General features: G+C 41.6%; 1 protein-coding gene across 6 annotated transcripts in view; it reads left to right on the top strand.

Moving 5' to 3' along the window:
• The window catches only part of CNTN5 (contactin 5), a 3,106,629-nt gene that overhangs the window by 2,923,952 nt on the left and 163,293 nt on the right, over positions 1-19,384 (top strand). For all 6 annotated transcript variants that reach the window (XM_069639123.1, XM_069639125.1, XM_069639124.1 and 3 more), the window contains one exon: positions 1,961-2,070. In XM_069639123.1, coding sequence (XP_069495224.1) covers positions 1,961-2,070 — 110 coding nt within the window. The remainder of the gene's footprint in view (positions 1-1,960; positions 2,071-19,384) is intronic.

The raw sequence follows: 19,384 nt of genomic DNA, 5'->3' as shown, positions 1-19,384 counted from the left end.
TCTTCTCTCCCTCCTTGCTGACAGGATAGGATTCTCTGGCACTGTCCTAAATTTGGTTACCTCCTACCTCTCAGGGGGACACCAGGCTACCCAGATGACCTTGTTGCATTCTAACTGACTCCAGGTCTCCTGTGGAGTACACTAAGGGTCCATCCTCTCACCAATCCTTTTTAACCTTTACATGGTGCCAACAGGCACTCTTCTCACAAAGATCCCAATATAGCCATCCACCAATATGCAGACGATACTCAGTTGTACATGTGACTAGATAGCACACAGGACATAATTCATCGCTAGTCATCATCCAGTCCTGGATGTTGACTGCCTACCTCAAACTAAACCCTTCGAAGACTGAATGTGTGCTCAGGGGTCCACCTGCTAAAAAACAACTTTTCAAACAATGGCTCAATGATATGCGACTAGAAGGATTTGATCCACAACTCTCAGATTCAGCAAAATGAATAGGCTTCATCATTGGCAGCAATCTGTCCTTCCAGAAACAAATAGCCAAGAAGACATATGTAGCCTGGCTCGGAATCTCTACCCTTAGATAAAATCAAACCCATCATCCTGCCACAGTACTCCTGGACTGTAATGCAGGCCATTTTGATCTTGCACATCGATGGGGGAAATGCTCTCATAGCAGGGTTCCTAGGTGCTCACTTGGCTCCCCTAAAAGCAGTCCACCATGATGTTGCACGTCTTATTACGGAAGCACACAAATGTGTCGAAATTACCCCCATCCTATGCAAACTCCAATGGCTTCCACACCAAGCCAGGATACTGTTCAAGACTGCATGTATCATCTACCAAGCAGTCACAAGTAGCACGTCAGCATACCTCGTGGATAAGCACCACATATCTGGGGACACACGATCCTTGAACTCCTCGCGCAGCAAATCGACCAACCAGCTTGAATCACATCGCATCCGCAAAGGGAGGACCTTCAAACAATCCTTCTCTTGCCATGCACCCACCCTCTGGAACTCGATCCCAGTGTTGGCTCGGAATACACACACAATTCTCCAATCTCGCAAGTCTCTCAAAACATGGCTATTTTTTTTTAACAACAGCTGAACAAGGACTAATTCCAATGGATGCACATACCGACGCACAGACCTCACAGTACTGCACTACTGTTAAAAGATGCCAGCCCAAATGCTGCCCCCCCAAACTCTGTACAGCGCTCTGCTACTCTCAAGCTAGGTCCACACTTTAAACAGTAAAATACAATTAAATTAAATTAAATTTAAAAAAGGCATGCATTCAAGGAGAATGACTACTAACAAACCTCAGCTAGGTGCTGGTGGATCTGATAGTGAATACAGTCGTTTCAGAGATCTTACAATGTATTTCTACACTAACACTGAGTACTGTAAAATATACCACTTTCACTCCACAGGACTCAGAAACTCGGCCCTAAACTGGAGGCATAATAAGAAGGATTTCCAAGGTGAACCTTTAAGCTTGCACAACACAATCCGACCATAAATCACCCTTAACGGTGCAAAGGAGATTTGCTCTCTCTGCATGAATGATGCTTACCTTAGACTCAGATATGCTACCAAAACCCTCATTTTTGTAAAACAGTCACAGATGTTTCCAAGACACATCAAACAGCCCATGAAATGGATTCTTCAGAGTCCAACACGGCGTGACAGTCAATAATAACCTGTTGCTGCGCTTGAACACAAAGAGACTTGTGCTGTACAGATTGCTTGGGTTCGCCTTTGCGCACCGCTCTGTCCTCATTCTCACAGCGCTAGTCATGCTTTACTTTGTGGAATGAGGAGGAAGGTCGAGGTGTCTGATAGGTAGATAATGGCAAGATTGATAGACATGATTCTTTGCACAAAAAGGCTTAGGGCCTGATTCACAGAAGCATTTTATAATGGCAAAACCCTATTGGAAAACAGCCTGTGAATAAGAGTCTTAATATTTTGTATTTCTTTTACCACAGAACCCAGCACTGCCCCTGCAGACGTGAAGGCGACAAGTATATCAGCATCAGAGATCCTGGTTGCGTGGAAACCTATGAAGGAGAACCTTGGAAGGCCGCGGGGATTTGAGGTACAGCAGCAAAACATCACAATGACAACTTGTGTTGAAATGTTGTGATTCTGTAAAAAGAAATGCAATCCTAGTAGAAATTGCACTTATCGGGTGTTCTAAAGAATGGAAGGACGAATTGCGATAAACCGAATGAAGACTGTCAACTTAATAAAAAAAGATATCAAAGGCTTAAAACTGGCAGAGGACATGTAATTATTATATTGTGCAGTAAGATCCATGGATACAGAGAAAATGGCAGCAGATAAAGGCTGGCAGACAATACTCTTCCCGGTGTGTGCTGTCCTTGAATGAACTCCTAGCACGTGCAATTTAAGGTGCATGAGAATTCACAAACTGCTTGGGCCCTGAAGCCTTTAGAAAATGTAGCTGCTGACAAATTGTCATCATATGTCACTTTGAAGCACAGAAATTGGTTGAAAAATATTGATTTAAAAGCGCACAAATCATTCTATGGGGGTCATTACAAGGTAGGGGTAACCATGCAGCTATTAGATATTAGTGGCATGGCTACCCCCTTACTGGGTACCGGGTCCGGGTTCCTTAAATGAGGAACTACCGGGCCATTCCAACCTTGGAGGACCCGGTAATTCCTAATTTAAGGAATCCAGGCCCGGTACCTCCCCATCCCCATTCGAGCCCCAATAGGGCTCAATGGGAATGGGGAGGGTGCTAACAGCGGGCCCGTTAGTAACGGGCCCGTTGTTAGCACCCTGGTCTGCTCGCAGGACTAGCTAAGGGCGCCTGGTAAAACCAGGAATCCTTAGCGGGTTCCCGCGAGCAGACTTGTAATGAGGCAGTAGTTGTTTAATGGGGCCGGCAGCTCTACCGGCCCCTTTAAACCCCTACCGCCTCACTCCTAATGACCCCCTATTTATTTCATGTAATTGGAAACACTTTGTAGTGAAGGATGTGGGTGGGTCATTTTATCAGGATCTGGAATCCTGTGACTTGTGTAAACATTTGGCTTCCAGTCACAAAAAGGCATTTTGGTGTCATTGCAGTGAATATTTCATTTTCAGAAGGTGACCCCAGGTCTCAGATCGTTTGCTACTCAAATTCTGGGTCCATTCTCAGGTTGTGATATTCTAGGAACATTTGTGGAATACGATTTGTGTCTGCAGTGTCTTAGCTACTCTTCCTCTTAGGAAATGACTGGAAAGACGACCTAGAAAATGTACAATGTAGGATTTTGTTTCTGTTTCTGGAAGGCCGGCTCTCATAATAGTCTACAGCATTTCATTTATGATGGAACGAGCATGATATTTCTTGCTATTAGCTGTCATCAGTGGGTAATGGGGAATTGTTCACCGGGGGGCTGTGACTATTCCCCATAATTAGCATGAGTGACAAAGTGTAGCAAGGGAGCCAGACCCTACCAACTGGGATTCATTTGAGGAGGTTCTGCTGCCAGAATGCATTTTTACTATATTAGGTTGAAATGGTACATTTTATAGCAAATATTTTACAGCAAATTTGGTGAAAAGTCATACAATTTATAGTCAAGCCTGGAGGGTAACACATAAAAAAATCCTTTAGATGCCTGCCCACCAACAGTAAGCAGTAGAATTTTCAAAAACATGTTCATGATGTGTCTGCCTACAAAATAGGCCAGCATTGAGACTGTGATGCATTTGTTCATAAGTCCATGCCACCAACTATGCCACCAACATAACCCAACATTTTCAATGTAAACCACACTTTGTGATGCTTGTGCCCACAATATATGACATCACTGCCCCACAGAACATGTTAATGATGGGAATACCCCAACATGCTACTGTAAGACTATACTTTCATTCGGGTTGTCCCGTTATGTGTTGAATTGCCTCGTAGTAGGTTCTTGTACAGTGAATGCCCAATATATACCAGTATTTCCATTGTAAACATTTTGTGATGTTACCTGTTCCCTTGCCTATACATATTTACACTCAAACATGCATACGCATGAATGCATACATGTACAGGGGCACACACATACACATAATACACACTCGCGAATGAAAACATTTGTTTACATGAATATGTTTTGTCAATGTTCTTTTTGTTTTTCTCTCCGAAGAACATTCAGCAAAATTAGGCAGGAATCAGGAAGGGCAGTTGATGGACAATGTCCTCTCTGAGTCCATGTGACGTACTGTCAATGACAAAGGTGTACTAGCCCTGCTTTTTTTAATTAATTTAATAACGTTGATGATTTAAAAAGGACAAAACAATTTAAAAAGATTAAAATGCCAATTTAGACCATTGCCAATAAAGGTCCTTTCCAATGGTTGACCCATAACCAGGTTTCCTGATAAAATGAGTAAGAGGAAAAAGCAAAGTTGTCTTTGTTAAAGAATTGCATCAAAACACGGGAATCTATCATCATCTCTAGGATGGTAAGATTCAAGAGTTACACCCCGGAGCATCCGTCTTGAACAAAAGTCCCAAGCCCAGCTTGCTCAATCACTTTGTCAGGCATAAGCATATATTGTTCATGAAGGCTAACTTCATCTCACTGCCATAACACACTGTGTGAAAGGAATGGGATATTCAAGGGTTAATCCCTGCAGATAAAAGGCTCCCAGGTGTGGACTCCTCCAATGACATGTCTTTAGATCATTAGGGTGGTCATTTGAGTGAGAGTCAACGTGCAGACTTGGCGCTGTGACTGGGCTTTGAACTGAAGTTGCCCATTTCTTCCAAATGTTGATGCACTATTGACCGCGATGCCTACATTATCCTGCACTTTTCTTTTGCAGTCAGTTAACTTCTGTTCACTGACTGCCTTTGCTGGGCGATTTGATTGTGCCAAGCACGCTGCATTTTAAGCAGGTGCTGGTTCAGTCACTGGGCCTGCATACGTTTTAATTGTCAGGAGTCGTTTTTTGTTAATCTGGCGGGAAACACCCACCATCCAAGTATTTCTCATTCAAAAACTGTAATCTATTATCAACATATTCTCTTTCACAAGTTGGACTTGAGCGTGACCCTACGCTCATTATGTGAATAAAACAAACACACGGCCCATTTTAAGGACGCAGAAATCTATGCAATAAAAATGTATCTCTTATTTTTATAAAGTCATTTTGAAGCTGAGAGTTTCCAAAAATATCAATCGGTAGGGAGTCCATCAAGGAAGCCTGCTAATGATTAGGGATATCTTGCTTCTGTCGATCCTGAATCCACTGTACTTAGTTTTTAAATGAAGTTGAAATAATTTCTGCATGGATCATTGGTGCACAATCATTTAGTAAGTACCCATTAATTACTGACAAACTGCTACATAGCGGCCCAATCCTGCCTCAGACATCTGCTACGCCAGCTGTGAAAAGTGAAATGTGATCCTTTATCTAGAAGTTCAGGGGGACTGTGCATAACTTGCAAATGAGCAAATATGCAATCCTTTCTCCACAACCAGCTGTTTTGTAAAATAGAGTTTCTGGAGTGATGGATCCTAATCCTGTCGCATTACATTGAGACCACAAAAGGACATTGGTTTATCCACTGTGCATGAGCAAGTATTCAATTATTTTCCCAATATAGAGTCTTTTTGTATAACAATTCTAATTGTTTCCAATTCTCGCAAGTGAGAGATCTCAGTAAAGTGTTCACTTTCAGATCCTTGTGTAATTTCTATCAGTGATGGGTAAACTCCTGCCAACATGTGTTTCAACATAGGTCTTCATCAGGGCCAATTCATCACCTCTGTCGACAGCGCTATTGGGAGCGTGATATAGATTCAGGAAACAAGAGGGAAACTGCCCAAAGGATCTATCGAATCATACAGATAGGAAGATCCTCTGACAGATGTTGAACACTAGCCCTCAAGTATGTTGTACCATTAATATAGAATGAAGAGATGATACATTGGCCCTGAGGAAGATATTTACCATGTGTTAGGCTCATGAGGGGACCCTGGGTCTGGATTGGCAATCCTTGCAGCAAGAACATTCACTAGTACTAAAACCAAATCAATCTACACTATTTGTGTATATATATATATATATATATATATATATATATATATATATATATATATATATATATAGTTTGTTTTGCGCATTAGAGTACCAGTCCTCCATACCCCAGTTCTCTGAGGATGTACCTATTTTTTATATTGAGACCACCCTTAACCTGTGGAGTTCCTTCCCACCCCCAATCAAGGAGCCATGCATTACTTGGTTACGTTTTTTTTTTTTGCACTGGCCTTACGGAAGATTCATATAATCACACAAATCCCCGCCTCCCCGTACCCACAGTAAGCCAAGAACCAGGCCGGGCGTATAAGAAATATATTTGTATTTATTTCAAAAATAGGTATAGAGATCACGCTAAAACGACACCCACCACCTTCTTTGTGGCTCACAATTAAACTTCTTATGACACAAATAAATCACGCAAGTTAGTTGGGAAAATTACAAAGTTATAATTGGTTATTTATAACACGCTTAATACCCAGAGGTTTCTAAGCACGGACCCTGGGATTGAACCTGTGTTGCTCCTCGTCGGCTTTCTTTCAAGGAGAGCGTGTTGCCCCTGAGCTATCCTCCCGAGACAAAATCACAATAATTTACTTCATACAGATTTATCTTCTAGAAAAAAATCTGATCAATGAACACAAGCAATTTATATGTGTAGTGCTGTGCGATTTCGATTTTCCTGCGCACTTAAAAGGCTAGCAGTTGGATTTAGAGATTGGTACAAATGCATATGTCATTATTTTTTGAATTATTTTATTATATGACTATTTAATAACCTTTAACACATCAAGACTTAAACATTTAATTTACATTTTAATTATCACATAATATAAAAAAAATAATTTATTTACAATTCATAATTCAAAAAGTAAAAAACAACATTAAAAACCTTTTGATTATTAAGCACATTTAATCCTAGAAAAGGTGTTTTAGAGGGTGAAACCCAATTAAAAACCAATAGACAGCTAAACATCTAAATCTCACTCTAATTTCAACAAACGTGTTTGTATAATCCCAAATATACAAAGCTTTCAACCTTCTTAAGAGGATCTTGATCAATTCGCCAGGTAAATGTTTTAAGATTATGAGTCACAGCAAAGTTGAAAAATGCACATGGCAATTCGGATTTCACCCACACTTCTGGTTTAAAATAAAAAGAGGGTAATTTAGCGGTTTGTTTCCAGACCCCCACCCTCACTGAAAGGTCTGTGTTGGGAAAGTTGGACAGTAACAATTGGGATGAATTGAGAATTTTGGATTTCTGACCCCTATTAACTTAAAGGCCTGTGTTGGGGAAGCCAGACAGAAATAAATGGGATGGTTTGGGAATTTGGGATTTTATCCCCCTCTCCCCTTAAAGGCCTGCGTTGGGGAAGTTGCACACCCCCTCCACTTAAAGGCCTGTGTTGGGGAAGTTGAACAGAAAGAGTGCCCAATTGAATTACAGACAATCATTTTCAGCGCACACTGGGAATGAGATTTGTTACTTCAAATTTCAACAACAATCATCCTGTGTTGTTCCACAAAATGGGGAATCCATTAAATTAATATTTTGACTAAGGCACTACACATTTTGCACCCGTTGACCCCCGCCCTCCATAAAAGGAAATTATTTAAGGATAGCTGACTGCCCCACCTTTTGGTTTCAAATTGCGCAATTCTAATTACATTTAAAACCTCTATATAAAGTTCAGGAATCCAAGCTGCATTTCAGGACCCTCTCAGAGAATAGGGCAGGGGTGCGGACACTCCACTCTCAAGAATGGTTCCAACCAGCGCACCATATGACTCTGTCAGCCTTTTGGCTTCCGTAGAAATAGACAGATCCACCCAGATGCAATCCCTGCAAATCTCTTTTGTTGTTTGCTTGGGACTGTCAGGTGGTAGATTTCAGAAGCTCTCCCCTTCCTCATAGTGCATTCACTTTATATACCTGTATATACCAGTGATGACACCATCAAGATCTCACAACCAGGATTGGACACTTTCACTTCTCTCTACCCCCAAGTCCAGCCTCTCTCTATGGATTGGTTCAGGAGTCTGGAACAGACATTTGGCAACTTCCATTTGAAATCCTTTTGTGTACCCATGTGAACTTTTTGGAAAAAATGTAATTATGTGTTTGTGATTTACTAGTAACTGCCATAGTATATATACATATGCAGCTTCATCTAATCATGGGGAATTTCATAAAACAACAGCTGGGTCCGTACCATGTTGCACGGGCATTTGGCAATTTTCTGCCATTTTTACAAAAATCATAAACGTTAGGAACCTGCAATTTAGACCCCACATTCCTAATTTTACCCTGCACCTGTTTACTAGCTCTCAAATTGGGAACAGGTTCAGAGTAGCCAGGAACACTGTTTAGCTGGTCATTACAATTCCCTAAGATGCAGGTGGAGGAATTTTATATCAACAAAATGGCCTGTAAATTATTTAAATAATGAAACTTACAGGTAATTGGATTTTATGGATCTGACAATTTATGTAGCCAGGGCGAGTCTTAGAACATTTACTTACAGGAAGGAAACAGAAGTTCATTCCACACTACACGCCACAAGTTGCCACCAGAAATCTGTGATCAATAATATACTGATGGGACAATTTACAAGAGCAAGGCGCAACTGTGAGGATCAAGAAAGATTTAATATGGAATGCAATCTGTTAAAGAAAAGATTATTAGCAAGAGGCTATCCCTTCAACAATATTGTTAAGGCTCAGTACAAAGTCCAAAGTGTGCAAAGACAATCAACCTTGAAACCTAAACAATGGATAATGGAAAAGAAGTAACGCTATCATGTGGATTTTGAAGAAACACTGGCATATCCTACATTTGGACAAGTGCATTAAAGGGTATTAGGATGATGGGCCTAGAATCATCAAAGTCTGGACCCAGGTCCAAGCATTAGATGGCTATAACCAATGAAGAATGGCTTTTCGAGATTTGGCACATGCACAATATGCTGATATGCGCATACAACAACACAAGAATTTACTGATACACAAGGAGGAGAGATCAAGATTGAAGGCATGATAAACTGTAGATAAACCTTAGATCTAAATGTGTTGTCTATAGAACCATATGCAAATGCGAGAAGAAGTTCATTGGCAGCACAATTACGAAGTTGAGAATCTGCATTCGGGAACACTTCGCAACCAATGGGAGACAAGACCAAAAATTTGCACTAGCTACTAACTGGCAGGCTGTACATCAAATGAATGACAAGAACAATCTCAAATTAATTGGCCTAAGTAAAATCACCCTCAGCAAAAGAGGGGGAGATCATGGACTTAAACTAAGACAAACAGAGGCGAAACTGATATGTAAAATGGTGACGACGCAAGTTGGTCTGAACACAAATCACGAGATGAATGTATTTGTGTGAAACGATCTTGGACTGTATGAGAAGTGGATAACTATGGTGAATTTAGGAATATAATGTTCTTTGTGTCAATTAATTATTATTAGAATGAACAATGTGGGGAGAGAATGCATGACTTGTCCCGAATGTATGTATGTTAATAATCTGCCTGGTTAACTTTATGAGCCAAGTACATGACAGGTGTGCTCTTAGTACTAATCAGAAATGTATTATGGTATACGTATGTTTACGGCATTAATGATCATTAAAACACATCCACGTATGAGAACATGAGGAGAAATGTAATAGCGGGTCAACAAGTCAGTGTTTGCACAAAATGTGGTATGTTAAAGTATAATTCAGGAATGTATCACAAGTGTAATGCAGCATCAGCAATTCATAATTAATTGTATGTCAATAAGCGATATGAGAAGATGTGCTACATCATCTATATAGCGGACATACAATGGATCTATTATTACATTTGTGTAGCCTTATATTAGTAGATCAGTAGTGAATGTATAGGTACGCAATAGGTTACACCATACAGCATAATAATTGATGCTCTGCAGAAATACACCAAGATTGAAGATAATAATTGGATAGTAAGGAAAGAATTTGTGCAATCTGATTCACAAAGAATGCGTATTTAATACAGGTAGTTTGTTAAAATGGCCACCAGAGACGTATGACATTACACATAAAACGTGTCACATCATAATGTAAACAATAATAAATAGTGAATTTCAAAAGTGCACCCGCAACTGAGAATATTGAACGCAGAACGCTGCCACAATCTGCGCTTCTTTAAAATGGGGGCACCTTAAGGTAAAATGTATATACATATTCAGCATAAAGCTAAACAAGACTGGGATGCCTTATACAAGGGGTAATGAGATTAATATGTATTTATGACTGACAGCATGGTATACACCAAGGAGTGCATTAACCATTGCTGCTCGACAGCAATTAGGATGGATGATAGTAACTAACATCATTTCAAAATCTAGTTTATATGGCAATATGGTAATAGCATGAGTGTAAATGGGAAACCTCAGACAAGGACAATATTGGAATGGTTTAGAAAACCCAAATGACAATATATAAGAAAAGATTAACTCATAACTTGGGTTGACAGGATTAAATAATAAGGAATCATTTCAATATTAAACTGGGGGATCGTTTCAAATGGATAAAACCTGTGGAGAAAGCTCCAATTCAGGAATTTGAAGCAAAGAAATATATGCGTGAGCCAATTTGTTGTGTGTGTATATAATAAACAGTTTATACAATATCAAGGCAAATAGATGAATGCAAACTGAAGACATTGGGGCATGGCTTAGGAGCAATGCCCATTGTATAGGTGATTTATAATGTTATTGGTCCAATAATTAGTATGGGATAGTTTAATATGATGGGGATCACATATTATAATATGACAATCACTTAAATTTAACACAGGCAATAAGGTCATCACTATGGTGATATGTGTCAGTAGATGTTGAAGGACTCACATGTATGCCTGCCACTGGGTAGCACTTCTATGGTGAAGGCTGACCTAGATTAGCTGATCATCATTAACTATTTTTTTGTCTCTCCTTTCCTACCAATCCTCTCCCTACCAACCAATGTTTTCTGGTTTTACTTTGTTTAAATAATTCATTTCATTGAGATAACATAATATTGTAACAGGTACTACAACTCATCATCATATGTTAATGGAATTTTTATTCATTTTTGTTAATTATGGAAATGTGATGTTCATTGTATATTATAATGGATGCCAATTGTATTTTTGTGACACTAGCCCTGTCTTGATAAGGGCCAAATGGCCGAAACACGTGTCAACATTTCAAATACAACTCTAAAATAAGACACACTACTTATTGATTCAAGTTGTTCATTATTCAAAGGGGCAGGAGCTCACCAGGAAGGGCATACTCTGCAATACATGTAATCAGTGCAACATGTGGTTTCTGGGAAAATGCAACAATTGTGATTGTCAATTTAAACAAAGTGAATCTTCATATGTGCAAATATGAGCTTTCCTTCAACCAGACCATTTGCCACTCTTAGCCAGCCTGTGACCAGAGTTATTTTTTTTTATTAGCCTTTTTGTTGTTTGAATTCAGAATTCAGCTTTGATTGCAGCCTCTGTTTTCACACCTGCCCCCTACATTCTGGTCATGCACCAGCTACAACATTTGTCACCCTTCGGGCAGGCTACATGTTATTGCAGATGTAAATAGTGGGGATGCAAGGCTTTCAGTGGGGGAGTCCTTTGTGACTTTTGCAGAGAGACCCACTATTTGTCCTTGGCTGAAAGGAACTCACATATTGCATTTTCCAACTTCAGTCTTGATGTTTTGACATATGGTGTGATTTATTGACCAAGGTTCACTTTGCTTTTGCTTTTGCGCTGAAAGTACATACCTGGTTCTTTCATTCATAAAATACACTTTGAATTATCTGCTGTTCGTTTTTCTGCTGAAAAGTGCGTCTGAATTGTCACAGTGCACCACCTTTTGATGGCTGTCAGTTTCAGTGGAAATGCTGCATTTATTTCTCAGCCAGTAATGTGATGTGCTTTTCCAATCTGCAATTGGATTACATTTTTCTTTTATCTTTCTCTGAACTTTCACTGCAGAAAAACACACACAAAGTCTGCCTCAGGCCTACAGGAACTTTTTATTGAAACAAAGTGGGCTTTCCTTTTCAAATGGTTGCCAGTGTTTTGCATGTGAAGCATAATATACATTACCTTTTGTCAACACACACTATGGGCTGAATTACGAGGTTGGTGGTAAGACTGGTGGGTTGCCACCAACCCTGTAACACCCTTACCGCTGCCTGATATCCCACTGCCACTGGGATATCACAAGCGGCAGTGGTAAGGGTCAATCCTGTTTCCCATAGAAATAGGGACACAGAAGCACTGGCACTGTGCTGATGCTTCCGTGACAACCATGCCGGTAGGGACCTGAAAATCTAGCAGGTCAGGCCTTCCGGGGGTGCCGTGGCCCATACTGGCATTGTTGTAGTATGGCGATCTGGAAAGGGTGCCTGTATGTTGCTACTGGCACCCTTGTTTCCAGACTGTCATACGTGGAATGAGGCCCTATGTCTTTCCCCTGACATCCTTATGTTGGCAGGTTAACATTTTTCTCATGTCTTGCTTTAAACTGCTAACACACATGTAAAGCCGTTTTGGTATCAATGTTTGAAACTCCTGTTTTTCATGTGAAAGAGACCTTTGAATTTCTTCTTTCACTTGTGAATTAAAATGTACTTTTCCTTTTGTAATGACAGGTAGTCTGCTTTAATAGGGCTGTTTTCAGTGTAAAGGTTTCGTTATATATGCTGGCAGGTCATTTTCTAGTTTCATTGGGCATTCAGTTCCGTTGGCTTGGGACCTTTGATTACACCCCACAATCGCAGATTCTAGAGAGGTATGTTTCTAGCCTTTTTCTAAATAGAGCCCATGTGATATGGCTAGCACACAAAAAAGTACAGGCAGTGCTTGGGTTAAGGCTTTTTTTGTCAGTTTTAAAAGTCCAGAAACATTTAAAATAAATCCCCAAAATACAGGGTGCTGTGTAAAGTGTTTAAAAAAGGCCTAAAGTTCTGATCCCTGTTAAAATGGATTTCTAAAATCTGGGTTGTTGGACAGATTTTAGGAAGCCACCCTAGATATAGTGAACTGGGGAATTCTGGGAGTTTACCCAAACCAATCAAAGTAAGCATGGAGAGTGGTCAAGGCTAAGTATCGGTAAAGGTGAGTGGGCCCAGGGGTCCACTCTGTGAAATTCACAATGATTATACTTAGACAAGTAAGTACAAAAATACTCTATTTATTGTAGGCACCAAAACACGCTATTAAAATAAATAAAGCAGGTACTATTACCACACAACACGCTAAATATAAAACATATACACAGTCACAGGTAGTTATAACAATGCATACAATTCACAATATACCTGAAAGAAAAGTTAAGTAGTTAGGCAATTGTATCAACCATCCACAGGAATAGAACCCATAACTTTTTGAGTTCAACCTTAAATTGATTGGGGCTTTGTGCTGAAAAGTTCACTAAGTACTTTTAGAAGATGGCACAAAGTTAGGAAAAGATCCTGTGGGTGTGAAAATTGTTCCAGAAGACTTTCAACAGTTAGGTAAAATACTTGTAGAACATCTTTTTCAAGAAACGTTTAAAAAGAAATGGAATGGAATATAAATCAAATTTCTTCTCGAACTGGGCAACGCTGCCAGGTACCAAGCAGGGCCAGGTAACCTGTGCCCCATGGCAGCCAGGCTGGGGAGAGGGGGCAAGCAGCAGCCCCAACAAATTGGGCAGTGTTCCCCCTCTCCGCCACCATGGCCACAAGGCGACAGGCAGTCTCCGGCCAGGATGACAGAAGGGAAGGGCAAGGTGTTGAAGCAACACCTTGCCCTTCCTCCCAAAGGTAGTGGAAATAAAGAAACATTAAATAGGTGGGGAACATCCTTATGAGGCACCATAAAATGCAATCTCTGTCAGCATTTCCCGGCCAGGGAGCTGGCACTACAGTCCTCACACAGACACAACAAGGACTCAGGGGACAGCCCCTGGGTCCTATATAAGGAGCTGCTGTTTTTTAGCAGAAAACAGAATCAGTTTGGTTCCCTGCACGGGGACCCAAGCAAACCAGTTTGTGGACCCAGCACGGGAACCCAACAACCGAGGGCTGGGGCCAGCAAGCTGCAATAAGCACTTAACGTGAAAACAGTTTTGGCAAAAATAACAAGCAGTAGGGAACAAATCTCCACACATCACAATATAACAAGCCAACGCTCGGGGGCCGGGGCCAAGAGAGCTACAAGTAGCACTGAACCTGACAATGGTTTCGACAAAAATAATATGCAGTGGGGAACACTGCACAATAGAACAGGCCAACGCTCGAGGGCCAGTGCTGGAGAGCTACAAGTAGCGCAGAACATGAATATGAGTTTGACAAATTAATAAGCAGTAGGGAAAAGCACCACACAGCACAAGATAACAGGCCAACGCCCCTAGGGCCATGGTCAAAAGCTACAATTTAGCACTGAACCTGAATGCAGGTGCTAAAAATGTTAACAAACAAATACAAAAACAGGGATGGACCATCCCACAGAAAACCCAAAAGATTTTACAACAGGTCCTGCACCTCGGGTCGCAAGTGGGAGGTAACTCACTTTTATTAGAAACAAGTTTTTTGGTTTTCTGGAAATATGTACGAGGGCCCATTTTGAACAATTACTTCCAGGGCTCCCAAAAATGTTTGTTCACAGTCCACCCAGGGTGGTAAAACACCACGCAGCATAAGAAATCAGGTCAACGCCACAAAGGGCCGGGCCTTAAACTTTGAAAAGCAAAAAAAACAATAATGGTTGAAATAGACAAACAGGCCAATGCTGCAGGGGCCGGGGCCAGAAAACAGCTAATAGCATGATAACGGAAACGGTTTGGAAATATGAGCAATACTGATAAGCAGGGGTAGCGCAGGGGGCTCCCCAAGAACAGGCACAAACCCTAGCACAAGGCAACCGAAGTAATAAAGAAAAACCAACCTGCAGCGAATACAGGGTAGAAAACCTACATCACAGCAGATGAAACAGAAGGGGGCCTAGACCCATTTAAGACCGCGGGAGGTTAGAACTGGAACCATCTCACCCAAGGGGTAGCCAAGGTCTCATTTTCATAAACAATCTGGGTTTGATTGTTTTACTAAGAAGAAACAAACTTAGACAGCCGTACAAGGGGAAATAAGAGGCCAGCACAAGATGTTGGGCCCCATTTAACTACAAGCCAGCAATGTGCAGGCAAATAGTGGGAGAATGGCTTTGCAGCATTAAAGCACCCCGTTAAGGATAAGACCAGGTAATGACAAAACCCTTACAGGGTCCAGTACCAGGCACGGTCAAAGGGCAAACCCCAACTATTAGGAGCAGACAATACTACCAGGGGGAAGCACAAACAACAACTTTTGGGGGAACATGGACAGCCGGCAACCCATCCAAGTCGTGGCAGCACGGGCCAGAGGGGGTCACCTTGGGACCCGATGCCCAAAAGTACAGCATATCATGGTAACTGTAGTTATGATTATGTTTTGTTATGACCATAATTGTGCAATAAAATCCCACAGCCTTTTATTGCCAACACTTACCAAATGTCTCTTGTGTACTACCTGAGGTGGTTATAGGGGGGTTTGGTCACCAACCCAGGCCATGCTATCAGTCGGCTTGCATATGGGTCCACTGGTTATTGAAAATGGAGTAGATAGGGCCACCAGTAAGTATTGTGACTACTAACTGCCGTTAATCTGATTTTCCCAAAGGACTTGGCAGGTAGAATGGGGGTTGCTGGAGATAGGTTTTCCTGCCATTGGATCCAGTAAAAGATGCCCAGGAGCTGCGGGTGAAAGCAAGTTTCCAGTCAGGTCCAGTAGCTGAGTCCAACCCTTTTCAGTGAAGAAATGCAGCAGTGACCGATGCAAGACTCTCTACCAGACCGGGATGGCCTGTTCCAGCGACATTCACTGCACACTGGTGACAGCAGGCATCTCACCAGTAACGAACAAAGGAAGCCTTCCAGAACAGGACTTGCTCATGTTGTTATGCTGAAACTTGGCAGGAAAGTGACTTGCAAGACTAGCTGGAGACCACCGAAGTTATGGTAGAAATCACTGAACAGCGGCACCTTTAACACAGTAGCCCAAAATGGAGCAGGTCACACCATAGGGATGTCCAGGGACATTTCCTAAGGCTCCATGCTGCAGGATCGTGAGACTGGTTGGTCCCACCAATCCAAAGGGTTGAAGCAGCAGCAAGGTTCTTTTGGGTTCCGGTAGTCCAGCAGGGCTTCACCGGGACAGCAACAAGAATGGTTGCCAGGCTCCTTCAGGATTCGTCCTTATCCTCCACACTGGATACTTGGCTCCCCTGCTGATTTGCTGGAATGGCTGCAGAACGTTTCTTCTTATCCTAAATTCAAGTGAGTGGTCAAACTCAGCCCTCTAATAGAAAGGATCTGCACCACCCATGCACACTAGCAGTGGTTTAATCAGGGACCACTGTGGGGCTGACTCATGCATGCATACTAGACACACTGGCACCATTTTGTAGATTGGGACCAGACAGTGTCAGCCCGTTTCATGTGCCCATACACACATGGCATGCACTAGCCCGTGCAAACAGCAGCTTTCTGCGACAAATACATGACCATAAAAGGCAATTGCTGACCTGAGAAGGGAGGAAGAAGGCCAAAGAACAAAACGGCCAAAGAATAAGTGAAAAATCTCGTGCTACGGCCATCTTTGGCCACTACCCAAGGTTAGCATCCAAATGCAGTAAACGCAAATGTGCTACCTAAAAATATAACAACAATTGCAAAAATGTAACTGCTGCCACCAGCTTGTCTTTAGGCACATTTAAAAGTAACCAAAAACCCCTTTGGTGTATGTCTAGGGTGATACAAAAGTATATCCATTGCACTGAAAGATTCATTTTGCAATATGAAAAAGTTACCCAAACAGACAACAAGTAAAACAAAAAAAACAAAAAAAGTGAAACATAATGGTGTAAAGCAAAAGCATAATATTTGGAGGTCCATAGCAAATGCAGGACAAGTGTCCTAAAAGAGAAACGTTCCTAACAGTCCCTCTGTAGTATTTTAAGGATGCTGATGGTACTTACATTGTCCTTGAGCTTTTCTAAGTCACTCTTTCACTCCATGTGGCCAGAGTGGGGCTTTAAATAAAATTGCTACTTTGTGCTGCTTTTTCAGTTTTGAAAAACAGAAGGCAAACAAATTCGACCTGTTTTTTATTTCATTTTACCTAACCATGTAGATTTTATTATAGACAGGGAGTAGTTTGCTTCCAATCTTTTAGGCATGGAAGTGTTCCGACTTTAAAAAAAACAACTAACACAGTCCACATGTTTAAGCTTGCAATTGTTTGACTTCTGCTGCCAAAAAGATACTATCAGCACTGAGAATAAGCGCAAACACCCTTTCTGGGAAATGTAAACAAGGTCAGACCTCACAATGTAGATATGTGAATTTCTGTGCCTGGTAACACATATGGGGTTGCCACTAACTGAAAATGCACACTTCTGAGGCTTCGCAAAGAAAGGCACAGGTGAGACAATGGAGCAGCGCATTGCACGTAGATCTGTCACCTAGCACCCCAGCGCCTCAGGAAACACACCGAAATAGGAACCTGCATATTTTGTGGATTGTTCCACTCAGGGAAAATTATCAGAATCCACTTATGTCCTCTCTGAAGCATATATCAGGGTGAACAGTAAGAACTGTTCCATGCAATATATTACATTCCAATTAAAGCCCAACCAATCTATATGCACCGAGAATGGGGACGATTCTCAAAGAGATCAATGGGAAAACAATGTTCTGATATAATTGTGGATAGGGCCCCTATCCTAGCATAGTACCACGAAGACCCCAGAATAATAACAACATCTTATTCTTCTCCAATACCCTGCCACTCAAGCATACCACTGCACCAACAGTCGCATGCTCCATTACTTAGGGTGAATTACTTCCAAGCACCCCTATTCATTAAGGAGAAGTTCTCCCTTTGAGGGGCCTGATTGCTGTCTCCCTAAAACTTCGAAAGATTGCTTTACTGATTGCCAAACGGAACAGGGGATGTGGTTCTCCCTGTTCATCCTTCTGTTTTGGAACTCACTGCAGCTGTCAATTTGGATATCGAAAAGAACTTTGCATTTCACAAGGCCTTAAATACTGGTTTGGTTATGCAGATACATTGCTTTCGTCGAGCGGGGAGACTCTTTGAATGTGGCTAACTAGAGGTAAATTGCTGAACATATGCTTCAAAAACATTTCAATTACACACCGGAGTCCATCTCTGAATTCTAAGAATGGAATTTCATTTCCATGTTTTAACATTATTACAAGTCCTCATCACCCATGCAAGTAAGTGCCAAAAGTGCAGTCCATGATGCTTTAGACAAATCAGTGCACAACTACGACACAGCTACATCAGGTTTGCCAGCTATAGGCTCAGCCTGCGCAAACCCTCAAACAGCGACCAGTAAGTATCCGAAGATTTGGTGACCCTGTGAATATAATGTAGGTTTCATTTTGGAAGTAGAACAATCCACTGCTCACCCAAAAAAAAACGACCACCCAAAGCTCTCTGTGGGTCTCCTACAGCTCCCCTGTAAACAAAAAACAGTTAAGCATGGCCACTTTGCAGTGGGGGCCCTCTGGAGTATGGAATGTGACTGTCTTCACTCACAAGGTCCAAATTGATGACACCTGGATAAAGCTCAACGGGCCTCATTACACGGTAGGCAGTAAGGGTTTACCGGTACCGGTATTTTACCGGTACCAGTAAATCCTTACCGCCTTACTACGAGGTCCCTTTGCGGGTTGGAGAATTTAACGCCTGCCTTTTGCAGGCGTTAAAAACCAACTCGCAAAGGGACCAGGGAGCTAATTACGGTACCGCAATTTGCGGTGCCGTAATTAGCACCTTCCCCATTCCCATTATGCCCTATGGGGCAAAAATGGGAATGGGGAAGGGCCATGGGGGAAGGGGGAATTACCCTCCCACCAATCTTGGAATAGGGCGGTAATTCCCCTTTCCACCAAGGCTGTGCCGGTATTTTACCGGCATGGTCCACCGCCGTCCCTGTAATGAGGCCCAAAGTCTTTATTTAGAACCAATTGAATGTCTCATGAATGTATTGATTCGATATTTCGACATTCTATGTATTAATAAAATAGGATGACAATTTGCACTTAACTAGGGACTTACTTAAGTTCTAGTCCCTCTTTTTTGAACAGCAGTATATTTATATCACGCTGTCCTTACCCCTAACTGCAGTGGGGGTTAGTTGGTTAGATACAAAAGAAATACAATATTTGTTGACACTATTTATATATCGGAATAAGAGCAACAGTTGCAAATAATTCTGTG

The sequence above is a fragment of the Ambystoma mexicanum genome, chromosome 7q, assembly GCF_040938575.1.
Source record: "Ambystoma mexicanum isolate Mex_15411 chromosome 7q, UKY_AmexF1_1, whole genome shotgun sequence".
NCBI classification, from domain to species: Eukaryota; Metazoa; Chordata; class Amphibia; order Caudata; family Ambystomatidae; genus Ambystoma; species Ambystoma mexicanum.
Note: the sequence above shows the minus strand (reverse complement) of the source record. Positions and strands in the feature narration are given on the sequence as shown.